Source organism: Mastigoproctus giganteus, chromosome 3, assembly GCF_048544385.1.
Source record: "Mastigoproctus giganteus isolate SK-2022 chromosome 3, ASM4854438v1, whole genome shotgun sequence".
NCBI classification, from domain to species: Eukaryota; Metazoa; Arthropoda; class Arachnida; order Uropygi; family Thelyphonidae; genus Mastigoproctus; species Mastigoproctus giganteus.
This window is the reverse complement of record NC_143577.1, coordinates 84,593,620-84,613,825: the sequence shown is the minus strand read 5'-3', so window position 1 is coordinate 84,613,825 and position 20,206 is coordinate 84,593,620. Positions and strand designations below refer to the sequence as shown.

Genomic DNA, 20,206 nt, shown 5'->3' with positions numbered 1-20,206 from the left:
AGGAACTGGACAGGCATTTGGAGGGAATGGTGTGATTTTTTTTTTTTTTTTTGGCTGATGCTGCATAAGCTCATACATTTGCTTTCTTGCATCACATGCCACTACTACTACTACTACTACTTGTCACCCTATTTAGGAACTGGCTTGTTATGAGCAAATTTCCAAGAAGAAGTAAAAATGCCAGTGAAACAAGAAAGGCAACACATAACAGAGGAGCACAGGCTTAGAGAACAAGTGAAGAAATATCATCAGTACCTGGAGTTTTCTTGGCATCAAGATGTTGAAAACATTTTTGACACCCTTTTGATGGAAAACCACAGGAAGCATTGATTAAACAAACATCATCAACAGAAGAGTTAGAAGAAAAGGAGAATGCAAACAAATCAGCTTTACCTGTAGCTGAGGTGGCAATAGAATGATCAGGTTTTAAAAGAGGTGGGAGAACAGATGGGCAAAAGTTGCAGCCAACAGCTGTGTCAAGAGACCAGAATGCTTGACTACCATTTGGGCAAGAAGCAAGTTTTCAACTCTCAGCCTGTTCGAAATCTAGTTTGGATTGATTAATAACTGCTTTACAATTGGTGCAAGCTTTGTAGGCAGGAAATGAACCTGGAGATTTGGATGCACATCAATTGCAATATGCCACATTCTTATTTTGAACAGCCTTGGCACATTGACAAATGTAAAGTACTACATATGGGTAACAGTAACCCCAGAGCAATGTATCAACTCTGCGGTACTACACTGACAGTGGTGGAGAATGAAAAGGACCTGGGGGTAATTGTGCAGGCAGATATGAAGTTCTCTGAGCAGTGCAGACGAGCTGCAAGAGTAGCTCATGGTGTCTTGTCAATGATATACAGGAATTTTTCTAGCAGGGATAAGGAGGTGATTATTCCCTTGTATAAGGCAATGGTTAGGCCACATCTTGAGTACTGTATACACGTCTGGAGGCCTCATTTCAAGAAGGATGTAGAGCTGCTGGAACGGGTACAGAGAAGGGCAACAAGATTAGTAAATGGAACAAAGGGTTGCTCTTACGAAGAAAGGCTTAAGTTTTGCAAATTACAGAGTCTGGAGACTAGGCACCGGCGAGGTGATCTGATAGAGGTGTATAAGGCTTTGAATGGTTTGAGCATGCTCAATGCCAATGGGATTCTTCATCTTTCTCAGAATAATCACCTCAGAGGGCATAAATTCAAATTGAGGAAGGACGGATGTCGGATAGATGTGCGGAAATTTGCCTTTGGCCAGCGGGTGGTTGGTTGGTGGAACCGACTTCCATCACTTGTTGTTGAAGTTGATAGCCTAAACAAATTTAAAGCTCAACTGGACAGGTATTTCGAACGAACGGAGGGGTGAAATGGGAGAGGGTTTTTTTTTTTTTTTTTTTGGCTGATGCTGAATAAGCTTGCTTTCTTGCATCATATGCCTCTACTAATGCTAATGCTAATGCTAATTCATTAAAATTCAAGTTTTAAATAAAGGAGAGGAATTTAAGCTGGAGTGCAGAATCAAGGATTTCATCTCTACAAGAATAATTTCACTGACATGATCTTAGCAAACACCGACATCAGAAGATTTAAAACAGTAATCCAACCAAGGTAAAGAAGAATAAAAATCTCAGAGATCATCCCATTTTGCATAATTATAATTCCACACACCAATACGAGGCCATTCTCAATTGTATTGAGAATGACCATGAGAGAAAGGCTGCTTTGGAGAAGACACCATCACCAAGTTGTGATCTTCAATCACCATCATCAAGACTGTGCCAAGGACCAGTCACCTCGACCATGTACTTGGAAGGGTTGTTTGTGAGAAAAACATGAATAGTGTTCATTTTGTGGTTAGGACTGTTGGGTATTCTTCTAGGTAAATGAACAATTGGTGTGAGGTCATTAGTAATTGCAACCCCCTCCCCCTGGCATCTTGACCAGGTGTTCCTTGTGACTAGAAAAGGGAAGACAGCTAGAAATGTGAACATTAAAATCACCATAGACTACCTCACTGTTAGGAAAGTTAGACTGGAGAAAGTAAAGTTTCAAAGATAGGAAGTCAAAAGAGTTCTGAGTTATTAGTGGAGTTGGGAGAGTGATAAAGCAATAGTTAAATTTGCCAGAATGGAGTATAGAAATTTTATGCCAGAGGAGATTCCAAATTACTAAGTATGACAGAGAATATCAGAGTGGACATATGCACAAGTACCACCTTGAAGTGAAAGGAATCATGCAGCAAATAATTAGGATACCTGAGACTGAGATGAGCAGTGGTTGAATCAACTGATATTTGGGATTCTGTCAGAAAAAGTAAGTGGTGCTTGGCAGACTGTAAGTGTAAATGGACATCATTGAGGGTGGAACTGAGACCATGTCTATTTGTGAAAGGAACAAGGAAATGTTTGGGCGGTTTAGATCTTTTTTGCAGATAAGTTTGTTATATTAGTTTGACTATTCATGATGTGTTCAGTAGTGAAAAAAAAAAAAGGTGGGAAAGATATGCTGTATGAAGTAATGAAATTTTTGGATATGGTGCATGTACACACAGCAAGAATATACCCAGATTTTTGGCATGACGGGCCCTCAGCAATGGCCCTCACAAACACACACTACTCGGACCCTCTCCAGGAGTGTGCTATAGGCCTAATGACTCTGATGAGTATAATAATATATTGTACAAGGAAATAGAGTGGGCCAGTAAATCAGAGAGTCTTATAATGGGGGATTTTAATTTCCCAGATATTGACTGGAATTTGTGGGTTGGTCACTCGCACACTAGCAAGGCTTTTGTGGATTTATTGGATGATTGTTTTCTACATCAGCATGTTCGTGAGGCAACAAGAGGGAGCAATACTCTTGATCTGATTATCAGTAGTGATTCTTCATGCATTAAGAACCTGCAGATAAATGAACCACTAGGTGGCAGTGATCACAGTGTGTTGAAGTGGGATTTACTCAAGGAGGTAACTACCATCAGAGGTAAAGGGAAGGGCTTTTGTTTTCGTAAAGGCGACTATGATGGTCTGAGACAGTATTTAAATTCTATACAGTGGGACCAACTGATGATGTTACCAACAGCAAACTCAAAATGGGAAGCATTCAAGGAACTAATCTTGGTGGCTACCAGGCTTTACATACCAACTAAGAAATATTGTTCAAGGTTTAGGCCTAAATGGTTGTCAGATGGACTAATGAGACATGTGGCAGAGAAGAAAAATGCATGGGATACATACAAATTAATGGGTGACATGGAAGCCTATGATAGATATAAGTTGGTCTGTAACCAAGTCACAAAGGAGATTAGGCAGGCAAAGGCAGACTACGAAAAATCCTTGGCAAAGGATGCAAAGAAAAACAGAAAGGAGTTCTTTACATACTTGAACTCGAGAAGGAAAGGGATGAATCAGATTGGTCCACTGGATATTGATGGTTCAACAGTTGAGGATCCTGCTCAGGTGGATAACAATCTAAATGAGTATTTTGCATCTACATTCACGCATGAGGAGTTATTCAGGAAGGAGAATGATGTAGGTAAAGTAAACATTGGCAGTGAGCTGGATGATTTTGTAATAACCGAGAGGAAAGTGGAGGAGAGATTGTTGAGGATAAACATAAAAAAGGCACCTGGGGTGGATGGGATCTATCCAGTTATATTAAAGGAGGCAGCAAAGGAAGTATGCAAACCCCTAGCCATAATTATGAGAACTTCTTTGGACTCAGGGGAGGTACCCATAGACTGGAGATGTGCAAATGTAACCCCAATTCACAAAGGAGGATCAAAGGCTGACACAAGTAATTATAGACCTGTTAGTTTAACTTCTGTTCCAGGTAAATTAATGGAGGCACTGGTTAAAGAAGCACTGCAGGATCATCTAGACAAGAATTCAGTTATAGCTCAGACGCAGCATGGTTTTGTTAAGGGCAGGTCTTGCCTGACCAATTTGATTGGATACTATGATGTAGTCACAAAAGAACTGGATGCAGGGAATAACTTTGATATTATATATTTGGATCTTAGAAAGGCTTTTGATACTGTTGCACATGGAAGACTGCTGCACAAATTGGAGCAGTGTGGCATTGGAGGCAAATTGCTGCTATGGATAAGGGGATGGTTGAGTGGCAGAAGACAGAGAGTGGTAATCAATGGACACTGCTCAACGTGGACTAATGTTATTAGTGGAGTTCCTCAAGGTTCAGTGTTGGGTCCATTGTTGTTTTCGGTGTTTATGAATGATATTGATGATGGGATATCAAGTTTAATGTCTAAGTTTGCAGATGATACAAAGGTTGGCAGGGTCGTTAAGGACACTACTGATGCTATGCTGCTGCAACAGGATCTGGAAAGGTTGAACAGATGGGCTGAGAGGTGGCAAATGAAGTTTAACATTGACAAATGTAAAGTACTACATATGGGTAACAGTAACCCCAGAGCAATGTATCAACTCTGCGGTACTACACTGACAGTGGTGGAGAATGAAAAGGACCTGGGGGTAATTGTGCAGGCAGATATGAAGTTCTCTGAGCAGTGCAGACGAGCTGCAAGAGTAGCTCATGGTGTCTTGTCAATGATATACAGGAATTTTTCTAGCAGGGATAAGGAGGTGATTATTCCCTTGTATAAGGCAATGGTTAGGCCACATCTTGAGTACTGTATACACGTCTGGAGGCCTCATTTCAAGAAGGATGTAGAGCTGCTGGAACGGGTACAGAGAAGGGCAACAAGATTAGTAAATGGAACAAAGGGTTGCTCTTACGAAGAAAGGCTTAAGTTTTGCAAATTACAGAGTCTGGAGACTAGGCACCGGCGAGGTGATCTGATAGAGGTGTATAAGGCTTTGAATGGTTTGAGCATGCTCAATGCCAATGGGATTCTTCATCTTTCTCAGAATAATCACCTCAGAGGGCATAAATTCAAATTGAGGAAGGACGGATGTCGGATAGATGTGCGGAAATTTGCCTTTGGCCAGCGGGTGGTTGGTTGGTGGAACCGACTTCCATCACTTGTTGTTGAAGTTGATAGCCTAAACAAATTTAAAGCTCAACTGGACAGGTATTTCGAACGAACGGAGGGGTGAAATGGGAGAGGGTTTTTTTTTTTTTTTTTGGCTGATGCTGAATAAGCTTGCTTTCTTGCATCATATGCCTCTACTAATGCTAATGCTAATGCTAATTTACAAACTATTAGAGTAGAGGCAGGGAGATATACCAGCTGATTTGGATACCTCCTACAGATTTACCAATATGTTTAGTCCAGTGAAGTAACTAGTGGCTGGCATGTGAACACAGTTTTAGAGCTGTACTCTCAAAATGATGCCCATCATACTGCATGATGGAGGAGATGGTGGGGGAGGTTTCCAAAGCTTTTCTCTGGATACTTTACATGGGTTTCACCACATCAAGCCTCCAATAAGCAAAGTGATGTTACTGCACTAGTTGATGAGAGTCATCTATCACTTAGTATTGCCTGCTAACAGAAGGGCAGCATTCATCTGTATTCTGTGGATACCACACCTCGACCACTGTTTATAACTAGTGGTCACCTCCAGTATATTAGATGCTGTATTTCAGGATTATATACAGGGTTACTAAGAGTCACCCCATCATGAAGGTGCAAGCAAAGGATCTGGTTGTTGCAGAATAACCGGACTTTGTAGAAATTCGGTCTATATGACTCAAGTGTTACCTGAATATCAGTTCCATCAGATTTTAGACTCCTGAGTAGCAAGCCCTAGCTTTTCATATCTTAGAGAATGTCTGTGACAGCCACAAGGTCCAAATTGATTCTTTGATTGATAAATTTATTGAACCAAGTAATTGATTCTTTTTATATTTTGTCTAATCATGAAAATGAAATGTCATATTAATGACAGTTATATCATCAATATTAATATATCATATTAATAATGGTTATAATATCATATTAACAGTTATTAATAAATATTAATAACTTTTTCTGAAACATCCCCACAAGAAAACTGGATTGAGTAAGCATGGTTGATTAGGTCAACAAGTATTTTTCACAAGACTAAAAAAAAAAAAAAGGAAAAAAAAAGTGAACTAGACAGTTCTTTGGAGATGTGCTAGGGGAAACGGATTCAAATGTTTCCCCTAGCACATTTGTGATGAGACTGATTATACCACCCACACACCCTAAATTCAGCTAATCTACATAAATATAATTATTATTATTATTTATATAATCATATTTATGTAATTGTTTGAATATATCTATATTCTTGTTATTTCTTATTTTATTAGTTATTTGTCAATATTAGTTATTTGATTATTATAAATTGTTTCAGCTAAGATAAGATGTAGTGTTGAAAAATATGTTGAAAAATTCCCTAACACTAACTGTTCATGCAAAGCTGAAATTTTTAGGATAATGAAGGTTTGTGGAAATAAGCAACATGAAAGGACAAGGAGTATTCTTACACATTGTGACACTTTAGTCAATATTAGAAACAATTTTGCAATCTCCAAACAAATCTCTAAGGAAACTCAGCATTCAACAGGGAATATCACTTTGCTCAGCTCATTTCATTGTAAGAACCACTTAACTTTTTCCATAACAAATCCATAGTATTCACAAACTTCAATTTCAGGATAATGCTGATATTGATTGTATAGTAAATTTTACTTTGCTGTAAAGGGGTATTGAAATTTTGGATAAAATTTATTTTACTAATGAAGTGTGGTTTCACCTTAGTAGCTATGCCAACAGTCAAAACTGGAGCACTGAAAATCTGCACATTTTTTTGCAAAATCCCCTTACATGCCCAAAAAAATCATTGTTTGGTGTGGTATATATCTCAAAGGTTGGTTGAGCCCATAATTTTTGAACAAACTGTCACTTTTAATTTTTTTAAAAGGCATCATAATGCCATTTATTACATTGCTAGAGGAAAATGAAAGAGAAACTGGATCCAACATAATAGGGAACCTACCATACTGCATGCTCAACCACCAAAGTGTTGCAAGAGTTTTTTGGTATTCGAATAATAATGACTTTGGACACTTAGGTCTTCTGATTTAACATCCTCAGACTTTTTTTATGGGTGTTAATAAATAAAGCAGAAAGCTTACAAGAGCAATCCATTAAGCAATCAGCAGCTCAAAGCAAACACTGAAAATAGTCAGGAGTGTATCAACATGAAGCCTTTGTCCTACTGCTTGCAAGAGGATTAAAAGAGTGAATTCATGTATTGCTAACAATGGAGGACACTTCCAGAATTGTTAATAAACTATTATTTGATAATTATTCTGATAATAAAATGTATTTTCCTTTTATAATTTTTGGGTTTACTTTTAAAATTAATATCTTGTTTTTCCAAGTAACAAAACTTCACAGAATGGAATACATTTTTGGTCCCCAGATGAAGTCCAGCAGCATATGTCAAGGGCACTAAAACTGATATCAATAAACAGGTTCCAGAAATGTTTCCTAACATAGCAGAAGAGAATGACTTTGTTGCACTAAGGGAACTACTTTGAAGTGAACAAAAGCAAATATTTGGCAAGTTCAATTTTAACTCACTTATGAAATCATTTCAGAGCTTTATAATCATGCTTCATATATTATTATTACATAAAGCCTTGCAAATCTGGCATACAAATCTAAAAAATTCAGTACTTTTTTTTTTTTTTTTTTGAAAATTAAAAAAACAAAACAAACTATATATTAACCCATAAGTCTCATATGCCGTTCATTCAGCCATTTGTACTTTATATATAATATCATAAATTACAAAATGATACTGGAAAATACACTGTCTTGGGAAGCAGTGTGTTTCCTGATATCAGTGAAACTTCATAATGTGTGCATAGCTGCTATCATCACACTATATGACATAAACTTGAAAAGACAGAAATCTTTTATTTTGATTTATTTATTTATTTTTAACTTGAAGCTTACAATTTATTGCGGAGAATTGCTTTGTGAACTTCACTATGCATATGAGTCTTGGTCATTGGCTTAGTAATTATAGCATGCTGTGCACCTTGGGAAATTTTCTCATGACAGTAGAAGCAGTAATCACAGGAAACTTTCCTGATTATCCTACAGTAGGCAGTAAGTTTAGGGGACAAAAAAAACAGTTTGGAATAATAGTAGCTGACAGTCATGATTAAGAATAACTAATAAGGGACACTTAATTAAGTTTGATTACCAATGAATTTTATCATCACATAGTCCAGTCATATCAATGTATAAGTTTGAGTGACTTTGGTAAGTTGCAGTAGTTTCATCATGGTCACATTCAATTTACAATAATTGCAGCTGTTGACAGTTTTTCCTTTTTTTTTTTAAACTTAAGGTTCACGAAAGTTTCCTAAAGTGATCAATACACTATAATTACAACAGTGGCAACATTGCTCCAGCATTCCATTGGAACACTATGTAATCTTACTACAGTAGTTCAATATCTGAACACCTTACTACCAGTGGAGATATACAATGTTAAGTTTCAAAAATCCAGAATTTTCAGAAATCTGTCATAATGTTGCTGGATTTATGAGGTTCTGTTGTATTTCATTGATGATTTTAGTACTAGTCCATGGACCTTTGGCACTCACTCATGGATCAGTACTAAAATCATTTTTTATACCTAATGGTCAGAAGTTGATCAATCCTGATCTCATTAAAATCACTGATTCATATAGAGGCTTTTAATTCAATAGGTGATTTACGATAATTAAATATGCTGACATTCAAGCAGCATATTACTATAAGCTCAGTATCAAAATACACTAACAGTAACTTAACAAAAAGTTCATCTGTTGATTATCATTTAGTATTAATTGGAAAAAATTTGGAGACAATGCTGCTCTTTCCTGAAAAAATACTCTTTACAAATAATTTTTAACAGATGATAATGGCCAGTGCTGCAAACAGTGCTGCTCTTCATAGAACGGTTAATAAAATAATATAAATTTAAGGGGGAAAATCATTATAACTGATACATATATATATATATATATAAAAAATCAATGAAAAATCATCAAAAAGCATAAAAAAACTGTATGTAAATCATAATTTATTTTTAGCAAATTTTGTAATCTAATTATATCTATAAATAATTAAAACAAATATCAAAAACATACAAAAATTTCTAGTTGTTATTAGAAAGTTCTAATAAGTTTGTTAGTGAAAGATGAAAGCAACTGCACTGCTAACATTAATCTCAATTTTTTTTAAATCAGCAGCATTGATTCCACATTTTCCCTCCCAGAATTCAGACATTCTTTTTAATAAGGAAATACCTGAATGAATAACCTCTGAGGCATCAAGAGATGGCATAATTTCAGTTGATTGTAGTTTGGCTGTTACTTCAACTGATACTGATGACACATCTTCAGAAGGCAATATATCTGTGGTGCCTTTTGGTGGTAATGGCAAATTAACTTCAGTCTCAGACAAAGTATGTTCTATACAGATATTTGTGCATATTAATTTTTCATCACTTCTTATCTTTTTTTGTAATATATCTATGTGAGTTAACTGGTCTTTGTGAATGTGAGATCCACCGTCATCACTTTCTCGACTCCCAACTTCTACTTCTAAAGATGACTGGGGATAAAATTCGTGTGCAGTAACAACTGCAGAACCATCTTGAAATCCATCACATGAATCAGTTTCTTTTGTCGTATGATCTGCATCTTCAGAGACTGGCTCTTTTCGAGTTGGACTTGTAACTGTGTCTACTGATGACTTATGTGGACTAGCTGTTAAGGATATTTTATCACAAATAGGTTTAATTAAGTTTTGTTCATTTATTTTACTTAAGGCTGCAGTATCATCTGTACAGGATTTATCCTTAGGAACAAGTAAATCTGCACTCTCCTCATCTTTTTTTGGCTCTTCTAATTCTATCTGTGCTTCGGCATCCTCTTCAGCTGAGGGTGATATATCCTCTTCAATGTCAGGAGCTTCATCTTCAGTGCGCACCTCGGCCAGTTCAATTTCACTTCGTGACACATAATCAAGTAATTGCATCATTATATCAGTATCACATTTCTCAACTCTTGCTTCATCATCAAATGATTCTACAGTGGGTGAACTCCTTTTTTGTGGCTCATCTTCTAAAGTTGGAACTCTTTCTTCAAAGACTGCACCATTTTCTAGACCTTCCAAATTAAGCTCTCTCATGCTGTCTTCTTTGAGTATTTCACCACTTTGGTCTACCCATTCTTCAGTTCTTTTATCTAGTTTTTCTAAATTTGGTGGCAGTGAAGTATCTTCTGAAAAAGAAATAGGATGTGTCATTGATTTTAGGAAATCTTCTAATTTGGCATCAGTTCCTGTGCCCGCTTCTTCTAAGAATCTATCTGGAGTTGCTTCCACTCGTATCTGTTTTGGTATTTTACCAATCAGATGCTCAGGAGAAACAGAAAATACTTCTTTTGAATATTCTTTAAACTGAGTTACTTCAACTGATTCTACCTTTTCTTTTCCTACCCTATCTTGTTGTGCCACATAAGCCCTTTGAAATACTATCATAGCATCTGTTTCCCGTTCCTTTTCTTCATACAATGATTTTGCTTCTGCATAGTCACCAAGATGATCAGATGAGTCTTCTTCTTCTGCAACTAAAGGGGGTAGAGTACCATGATGCAAAATATGATTGCTACTGGATAGATTTTTATCCAAAACATCTGATGTTGCCTCCAAATCCTTTTTAATTAATTCACTAACTACAACTGATTTATGTGTCTGTTTTGTTTCCTGCTTCGCCTCACCTGCTGAAACCATTTCTTCAGTCAATGGAAGTGTAATATCATCTACACTGCATTCTGTTCTTTCTTCAAAAGTTACTTCCCTAAGAAAAACACATTCTTTTCCTTGAGCTTCATGACCATTGAGATCCACTGGCATATCTGCAATTTTTTCAGATAGTTGAAGAAGCGGCACAATTTCTACATGATTTACCTCTTTACTTATCCTTTCATGAGTGTGTTTATCATGTGGAAATCCATCATGAACTTCGTGAAACCTTTTACCTGTTGTCATGTTTGTGTCTCTCCTTTCCTCATATACAATCATTTTATTCTGCTTTAATATTTCATTGTCAGATTTGAGAAAATCAAGTTCATTTTGATTTTCAGCAGTTTCATCAGAGGCAGTAAACATTTCTTCATGTTCTAAGTTTTTATTTGATTTCAATTCGCTAGAAAGTAATTCTTTTTCTTTTATTGGGATCCTGTCATCTAGTAATGGGAAGTCTATCTGATCAATAACTGCTTCAGTTAACTCTGTATTTTCCAACTTTCCCATTTCCCCAGTTTCTTCTTCTACAGAAAATACACTAAATTTTTGTTCACTATCCTGAATTATAATTTCCTCTGCAACTTCACTAATTTCTAGTAATGATTTCTCTTTTTTCTTTATGTCATCAATTTCTTTTAAGTCCTGTTCAATCTTGAATCCAGTTTCATCATGAAGTTCTGATGTTTTCATGGGTTCAATGAAGTAACAAGTTTGCTTCTCTGTTTCATCCTTTTGAACTACCATTTTTTCATCTACTTCTGATTTATATGATACAGTTTGGATGGTGCTTTCTGACAATTCTTTTGCACTTTCTGGAATCTCTTTTGTGCTTTCTGGCACTCCTTTTTCACTTTCTGACATTTCTCTTATACTTTCTTGGCTAAAGCACTTTTTACTATCACCCTCAATGACAACATGTTTTGACTGAATGAATTCTGCTTTTATGTTGTCATCACTTTCTTTCTCTTTGGTTTTTGTGTCTTCAACAGTCAATGCACTGCTTTCAAAAAGATCTCTGGATTCAAATACAGTAAACAAAGGTTGGGATAATTCTTGAATCTCTGCAACTTGCTTTGGAACTTCTTTAGATGAATCTATAGCATCAGAGAAATTTGTTTTGGAAACTTCCGAAGTTTCTGAAATTGCCCCTAACAAAGTGTCCTCAGAAAGTTGTGTTTGAGTACACAAAGGTATATATGCTGTCTTCTCTAAATCTCCTGGTTTTAAAACTTCCTCACCTGCTGGTTCTGAAACTTTTCCATCATCAGATTTTGAAATATCCTCATCTTCTGGTTTCAAAAATTCCTCATCTTTTGGTTTTGAAATTTCCTTACCATCTGGTTTGAAAACTTCCTCATCTTCTGGTTTTGAAACTTTAACATCTTCTGGTTTTGAAACTTTAACATCTTCTGGTTTTGAAACTTTAACATCTTCTGGCTCTAAAACTATCACATCTTCTTGTTTAAAAATAACCTCATCCTCTGATTTTGAAACTTTCTCATCTTCTGGTTTTGAAACTTTATCACCTTCTGGTTTTGAAACTTTATCACCTTCTGGTTTTAAAACTACCACATCTGGTTTTAAAATAATCTCATCCTCTGATTTTGAAATTCTGTCATCTTTTGATTTTAAAACTCCCTCCCTTTCTGGTTTTGAAACTTCCTCATCATCTGGTTTCAAAACTTCCTCATCATCTGGTTTTGAAACTTTCTCATCATCTGGTTTTGAAACTTTCTCATCATTTGGTTTTGAAATTCCCTCATCTTTTGGTTTTAGAATAATCTCATCCACTAGTTTTGAAATTCCCTCATCTTTTGGTTTTGAAACTCCATCCCCTTCTGGTTTTGAAACTTCCTCACCTTCTGGTTTTGAAACTTCCCCACCTTCTAGTTTTGAAACTACCTCATCTTTTGATTTTGAAAAAGCTTCTATACCTTCTGGTTTTAAAACTGCCACATCTTTTGGTTTTAAAATAATCTCATCCTCTGGTTTTGAAATGCTGTCATCTTCTGGTTTTGAAACTTCCTCCTCTTCTGGTTTTGAAACTTCCTCCTCTTCTGGTTTTGAAACTTCCTCCTCTTCTGGTTTTGAAACTTCCTCCTCTTCTGGTTTTGAAACTTCCTCCTCTTCTGGTTTTGAAACTTCCTCCTCTTCTGGTTTTGAAACTTCCTCACCTTCTGGTCTTGAAATTTTGTCTTTTGATTTTGAAACTTCCTCCCCTTCTGGTTTTGAAACTTCCTCATCTTCTGGCTTTAAGCCTGCTTCACCTTTTACTTTTAAAACTTCCTCATCTTCTGGCTTTAAGCCTGCTTCATCTTTAACTTTTAAAACTTCCTCATCTTCTGGCTTTAATCCTGCTTCATCTTTTACTTTTAAAACTTCCTCATCTTCTGGCTTTAATCCTGCTTCATCTTTTACTTTTAAAACTTCCTCATCTTCTGGCTTTAATCCTGCTTCATCTTTTACTTTTAAAACTTCCTCATCTTCTGGCTTTAATCCTGCTTCATCTTTTACTTTTAAAACTTCCTCATCTTCTGGCTTTAAAACTTTCCCCTCTCTACATACAGTTACAATTTCAGACAATGACTTGCTAATATTTAAATCACTATCTACAAGTTCAGATATTTCATTGTTTTTTAATCCCTCAGTATAGTCATATTTTAGTGTATCATCACCTGTTATAAAGTGTATTTGAGTTGCAACTGCAGCTTTAAATTCAATTTCTGAACTTTTTAATAATTCAACATCATGATCAAGGAGTGAAGGAAGTTCATTTTTTTTTAAAACAGTTACTTCAATATTGGCTTTCTGAGAGTCAGATTCCTTGCTGGAATCAAATGTTAATATTTCTGGCTTAATTTCTTCAGAGTGTACTTGTTCCATTTGAAAAGTAGAAATTAGCTCTTTTTTGATTATTTTAAGTTCTGTGGTTTCATTATCAACTAATGAAGAACATACCATGCTTTTTTCACCTGTACCATTTGCTTTATGATATTTGATTTCTTCAACAGGTCTGAAAATATCTGAAAAATCTTGTATTTGTTCAAACTTTTGTGATTCTTCCATTACTGAAACTTTTATAGTTTCAACAGTTGTATTTCCTGCTCCAATTTCATTAGGAAAACCAGATTCCCATTTTTCAATAATTTCCTGGTCTTCTATGCCTTCAAGAATTATTTCTGCATCCAAAGTATCTTCAGATATGTTAAGTATTTTTTCAGACATTAAAATATTGGATCCTTTGTTGTCTTGAATAAATTCACTACCATCTGATATAATGATATCTGACTTTTCCATCTCATCAGTATCATTTTCTGCCTTTAAATCTACAAATTCTGCTATTTTAAATGATTGAGGTAATTTAGATATCATTTTTTCATTTGCATGCTGTTGTATGATTTCTGTTACTGCTAATTTTTCAGGTTTTTCTGGAAAATCATCATTTTCTACACAAAGACTTTCCTGTGAAATTTCAAATTTTTCTTCACTTAGGTCAGTAATTTCAAAAATTTTATGAACCATGGAAGCTATTTTTATTCCTTCTGAAGTATCATCATCCTCTTTATATGTTATGCCTTCTGACTGAGATAAAGCCTCAGTCATCTCATCATGATAAAAAGTTTTTCTACCTATCATGGCATCTTTTGTTTCATCAGTTTTGTTACCCATATCTGCAGTCATTTTCTCTGCAGGTAGCTGCTGATATTCTCTTATAACCTGCACTCCAAATTTTCCAGGTTTCCCTGGCTCTTTGAGAAATTCTAGACTAGAAGTAACCCCTTCCACTTGAGAGTCCTGTAATACAATTTCCTCTGACTCTCTTTGCTCCTCTACAATATCAGAAATAAAAGAAACTGACTCATCTAGATTTGCTACCTTTGCTTTTTCTTCAGATTTCTCTGTAATCTCTATCTTTAAATTTTTTCCTGTTTCCTTTTCAGCAGTAGTTCCTTTTTCATATAATTGTACAGGCTCTTTGTCATGATCTGCTAAAGTTACTGTATATTCTTCTGAAATATTCTCTGTTTTGTCCAGTTTTATACGTTCATGTTTTAGAATTTCCTGGAAGCCATCACTTTCTGGATATGTTTCTGAATCTTGAATTAATTCTTCACCTTCTTCTGCAATTTCAGTATCTCCAGAAGCAAAATGGAAAGTAACTTCTGGCATTTTGGGACTCTGCATTTCAGCAAAATCAACTTCTAATTGCTCTTCAAACTGTTCTGTAACTTTAATGGATTGAGGTGAAACAGAAAGTACTTCATAGACCTCCACCATTTCTGTGACTTCAGGAACACTAATTTCTGATGCTTGAGTAATTCCTGTCATATCATAAATGGTTTTTTCAAAAGTATCTGCACTTTCACTATAATCTTCTTTAACCTTTTTAGAAATAGCACATACCTCAGATAAACTGCAAACCTCTTTTAGATCCAATGATTCATCTTTGCTGTTAGTTATAGATGCTTTTTCTGGAGTTATGATTTTGAAAGATTCCTGTGAAATAATCTCTGTGGAATCTATGACATCCTGTACCTTTGATATTTGATCTAAAATTTTATGATCTTCAAAGTGCTCAGTTATAATTGTTTCCTTTCTTGTTATTTCTTCATTTGGCAAGTGGAGCTGAATTTTTCTGGGCTCAATATTTTCTGTCCATTCAGAACTAACACTAACAGAGTCTGATCTTATTTTTTCAGCTTCAATAAAAACATCAGAGGATAATTTTTCATCAGATAAATATCTCTCTTCTTTTGTTTCACTACTTATAGCTGAAAAGTTTTTATATTCCTCAAACATTTTACTACTTTCAGGTAAAATAGCTTCTTTCATATCTATATGTTTTCCAATAGATATATTTGCAGTTTCTAAATCTTCAATTGAAGATGTGTCTCTGTCAGATTTAAAAGAACTTGGAATATCTTTTTTTATATCTTTTAAGATAACTGAAGTAGTATGATCAGATTCATCAGTTTGTAACTGAGTATCACTTATAACTACCTCAGATGATTTAGCAGCCTCTTTAGTCTCTTTAAATTCAGTATCTATGTTTCTGACCTCTTTGATTTCATCTTCTGTAACAATAACCCATTTTTCATCATCATATACATGATTTTCTAACAATGCTTGCTTTTCTGGCGTTGAAACGTCAGGTGCTTCATTTCTGTCAATCTCTGTCACTTTCTCATCAAGTATCTCATACTCTTTATCTTCAAGAACTTCAATATTTTTAATAGTGGTTCTACTAACCTCGTCATCTTGTAAAAGAGCAGTCTCATCTATGCCTTTTTTATCTGGCATTTCTCTTAGGTATTTTGGGACTTGCAAATCTTTATCTTCTAAACTAAGGTTCTCTGCATATAGCTGGTGATCACAGACAATTTCTTTGGAGGGTATATGTTCAAATGTTAATATTTCTTTCTGTACATCTATCTTCTCTATAATTTGCTTATCCATTTTTATATCTTCCTCAGGTTCTATTACCCCATACTGATTCCCATCAGGTGTTTCCCATACTTCAGTTTTCATTTGTTTTATTTCAAATAAATCTGTTTCAGAAACTCTCTCAATTAATGGTTCAGGTCCTTTTTCAAAAAATTTTAGTCGATCTGCAAAGCTCAATGGTTCTTCTAAAACTTTTCCTTGTTCAACTGTTGTTTCATCATGAAACTGTTTTGGAGGAGGAGGAATCTTGGAGGGAGATGAGAAGGTCACAGTAGAAGATGAAGAAGAGAGTGAAAGCCGTTGAAAGAAATCACGTTTTTCAGCAAAACTGAGCTCTGGAGACTCTGGTGACTCTTGGTTCTCCTGAACATTTCCAGTATCTTCAACCCCTTCTCCTTCTTTGTTACCTGGGGTTAAAACAAGGGGTGTTGTAGATTGCAAACAGCTTCTGTGAATCAATTTTGTTTTCAAGAAGTATACTTCTGTAAGTTAAGCATACATGCAAGTAATTGGTAAAATGAGAATAATGAAAAAAATAAAGGGACAGCCATTGCAGCAGCAGCAGCATATACAGGCCATTCACAAGCACATAAAAACAGAAATATAGCTTGCCAGAACGTGAAAATTTTGTTAACACACAAAAATACTTTAAGACGCATTTTTCACATTGTGAATGTTTACAATCTACAGTGTCATGCAGATATATTTTTATTTTGCCATAATTTGCATTATTTATAGTAACGGCTCTAATATGCTTTTATGCCTACTCTAGTAATGCAAATCAAGTTAACTTTTAGGCATGCACTTTAGCAACATGCAAGGAGCCAGTTTTTTTAATTATTATTATCAATATCATACACATACCTGTCAAAGAGTGTTCACATTCACTGTCATATTCTGCTATTCTTGAATCTGCAAAATTAAAGATAAATTTCCATGATTTGTTTTATGGTACTTTATGCTAAAAATTGTACGCTATCTAAATTAGCATATTGTTTTGTTGTGCTGTGAGTCAAACTTACTGCTTTGATAATAATTGTGCATTATTAGTAAAGTAAAAACTTTCCTCTGCATTAATAATCACGCATTTATAAATACACATTTGATATTACTAAAAATTATAAAATAAAAATTCAAGATGTTAAAAGTAAATCAACACATACAGTGTTAAGAAAAGAACAAGAGGTAACTGAAGTATAAATAAACTTTTTGAAAATACATAATACCAAATGAAAGTAGTATTACTTAACATTAAATGCAAATAGTATTACTTTTATATGTATAGTATATACATTTTCATTTAATCTTATATATTGTATTCTATATATGGAATTAATCTTATTAATTCTGTATCTTGGATATCAAGAGATGGCTGAAATTCAATACTCATTACTGGTAACATCTATCTACTGAATACATAATACTATTGCAGATATACTTTTAAGATAAAAAAATGTATACAAAACTATTCATAATTTGTAAAAATTTAAAAACAGCTGACACATCATCATTGTTGGATAAAAGGTGTATAAGGCTCAGTGAAATGGATAAAAGTGGTAAAATGTGTATCATTAAAATCCCTACAGTCAAGTAAAATATGTCTCACAGATAAAATGGCATCACAGGACTCGCATACAGGAAGGTCATCAGCCCTCAGCAAAAAGGAATGCACAGATGATTGTGTACTATGTGGAGTGAGCAAGAACACCTTCCTCCTTATGATCTGTGAGCAGACTAGACTAGGTTCAGTTACAGGCTATATCTGACATAATTCATTTGCAGTCTGTCTATTCCATAAATCCTGCCATTGGGAGTGTACCTTTCTGATTATTATTTACCTGTAGTCTGCATAGGGAACTGACAGGCAATGATTATTAATGGGAAGTGCTGATTTGGCAGAAGATACATTCTCATAAAGAGAATGTATCCTGCTGAATCTGAGACAGGACTGGATGAGAATTGTATCTTATGATGATAAGGCCTGTAATATGCTCAAAGAATTGGAATATATAATAAACCTTTAGCTAACTCTATAACATGCAGCTCTGTAGTGTATATGCTAGATTTAGGGAGAATCTGTTTATATATAGTAGTCTCTGGAAAGACAGCAGCAGATCCTACACATGATTCCGTCTTCGAGCTGCCTTTGTAAACTGGCAAGACGTTAGAGTGCTCAGCTCAGTGTGCTGAATATAGCTGCAGGTAGATGATGGAGTGTCTGACTTTTGCCAGTTCTTAAGGTAAAAGTCGCATGATAGAATGTGAGCAATTAAGGGTTTGCTATAGTGTTTTGGCAGCCTTGTCTACCACGACAATCAAATCTTGGGGTAATGCTTGGACCCAAATACTGAAAGTATTATTGGCAGTCTGACAGGCATTGTGCAAATTTTCCTATCATGGCTCAAAAACAGATGTCCACACAGGATGGTCTGGCAGAAATTTAAGTTTGAAATCATAAGTTAGAAACAACTGCTTACATCAAAGTGATAACAGTGGTTAATTTGCTTCCACGTATAGGCTCTGGACAGGAAATGTTCAAAATACTCCAGTAGCAATATAGATAGCCTAATGATGGACAGGGTCCCGCCATCAAAGTACACCGTTTCTGGTGTTGATGCATATACCCAGGACCCATAATCATGTTTAGATCACATAAGTGCACAGTATATGCATAGTAAGGTATATTGGTCTGCACCTAAAGATGTAGAGGAGAAAGCATAGAGAATATTCAAGCCTCTCATGCACTTTGTACGGAATTGATAGATGTGTTCCAGAAAGGTCAACATTTTATGAAACATGAGCCACAAGAATTTTGTGTCTAGCACCACTGGAACAGCATTTTGTCTGTGCATCAATTCAGGTTCAGGATGAAGATTATGACAGGAATTATTATTATTATTATTATTATTAATATTAGCAGCCATATAGTGCAAGGAAGCCTGAGGCTTATGCTGCACCAGCCAAAAAAAAAAATTTCCAAGTTACCCTGAGAGAGAGAGAGAGAGAGAGAGAGAGAGATATTAACAGAAGTAGAAAGGAATCACCAAGAAAGAGAAGAATGATGATATCCACTCAGGACCCTGGATGTGCCAAGCCCATACTCACCAGATGTGATCCCCTATGTGTATGCAAATGTTCTTTTGTGGTGAGAAGCTGAATCCATTAGCCAGTGCCCAGGTGATCAATGGCTTGTTGCAATTGTCTTTTAATTATCCTCATGTTGCATGACTGAGAAAATATGTTAAAATCATCATCATAGGGGTGCTATGTTGAAGGAAGGAAGTTGTTCTGTAATGGAGTTTACTTTGATGGCAAAAAGCATAGCACTTAAAGTTAATCCTTGCAGTACTCCCTCCTCTTGGCAAAAGGGACAAGAGAGGGTAGATCCTACAAAGACTTGGAAAGACCAATTGGATAGAAAGTTTTAATAAAAATGCCAAATCCCCAAGTTGTTTCATATGCTTTTTCTGTATAAAAAAACACTGACACCAGATGTTCTTGTTTTAAGAATGCATCCCAGATGTACGTTTCCAGTCTAATTAAAGTCCAGAGTGGACCTGTTTTTTTTTTGGAAGCCAGACTGCGCATGCTGGAGAGGTAATTTGTTTCTAAATACCATATTAAATGAGAATTAACCATTCTCTTCAGGATTTTGCGCAAACAGCTAGTCAGAGTGAAAGGTCAATAGTTTGTAGGAATTTTAGGATCCTTTTCTGGCTTAGCAAAAGCAAGAATGGTTGCCTTGTGTTAGGCATCCAGAAGCTGCTCATGAATAAATATTCTATAACAGAATATTTATGTTAAAACAAAAAAATCTATGAATCACATGCTCTTTCTGTATGAATCTTCATGATTCACAGATTTTTTGAGAAAGGTGCTTAATCATTTCATAATGGATTCCATCTGGTCCAACAACACTTGCCTTATAGAGGGATTAGTGATCTTTTTAGCTTCTGCATAGTGAATGGCCATTGTAAGGATAAAGGTTCTTTGATGT

At 35.4% G+C, this 20,206-nt stretch overlaps 1 protein-coding gene across 1 annotated transcript in view; it reads right to left on the bottom strand.

Annotated features, from left to right (window-relative positions):
• The window catches only part of LOC150088120 (uncharacterized), a 1,786,788-nt gene that overhangs the window by 147,779 nt on the left and 1,618,803 nt on the right, over positions 1-20,206 (bottom strand). The window contains exons 40-41 of the mRNA XM_090370030.1: positions 17,074-17,121; positions 9,261-16,691 (exon numbers count right to left, since the gene is read on the bottom strand). Coding sequence (XP_090226156.1) covers positions 9,261-16,691; positions 17,074-17,121 — 7,479 coding nt within the window. The remainder of the gene's footprint in view (positions 1-9,260; positions 16,692-17,073; positions 17,122-20,206) is intronic.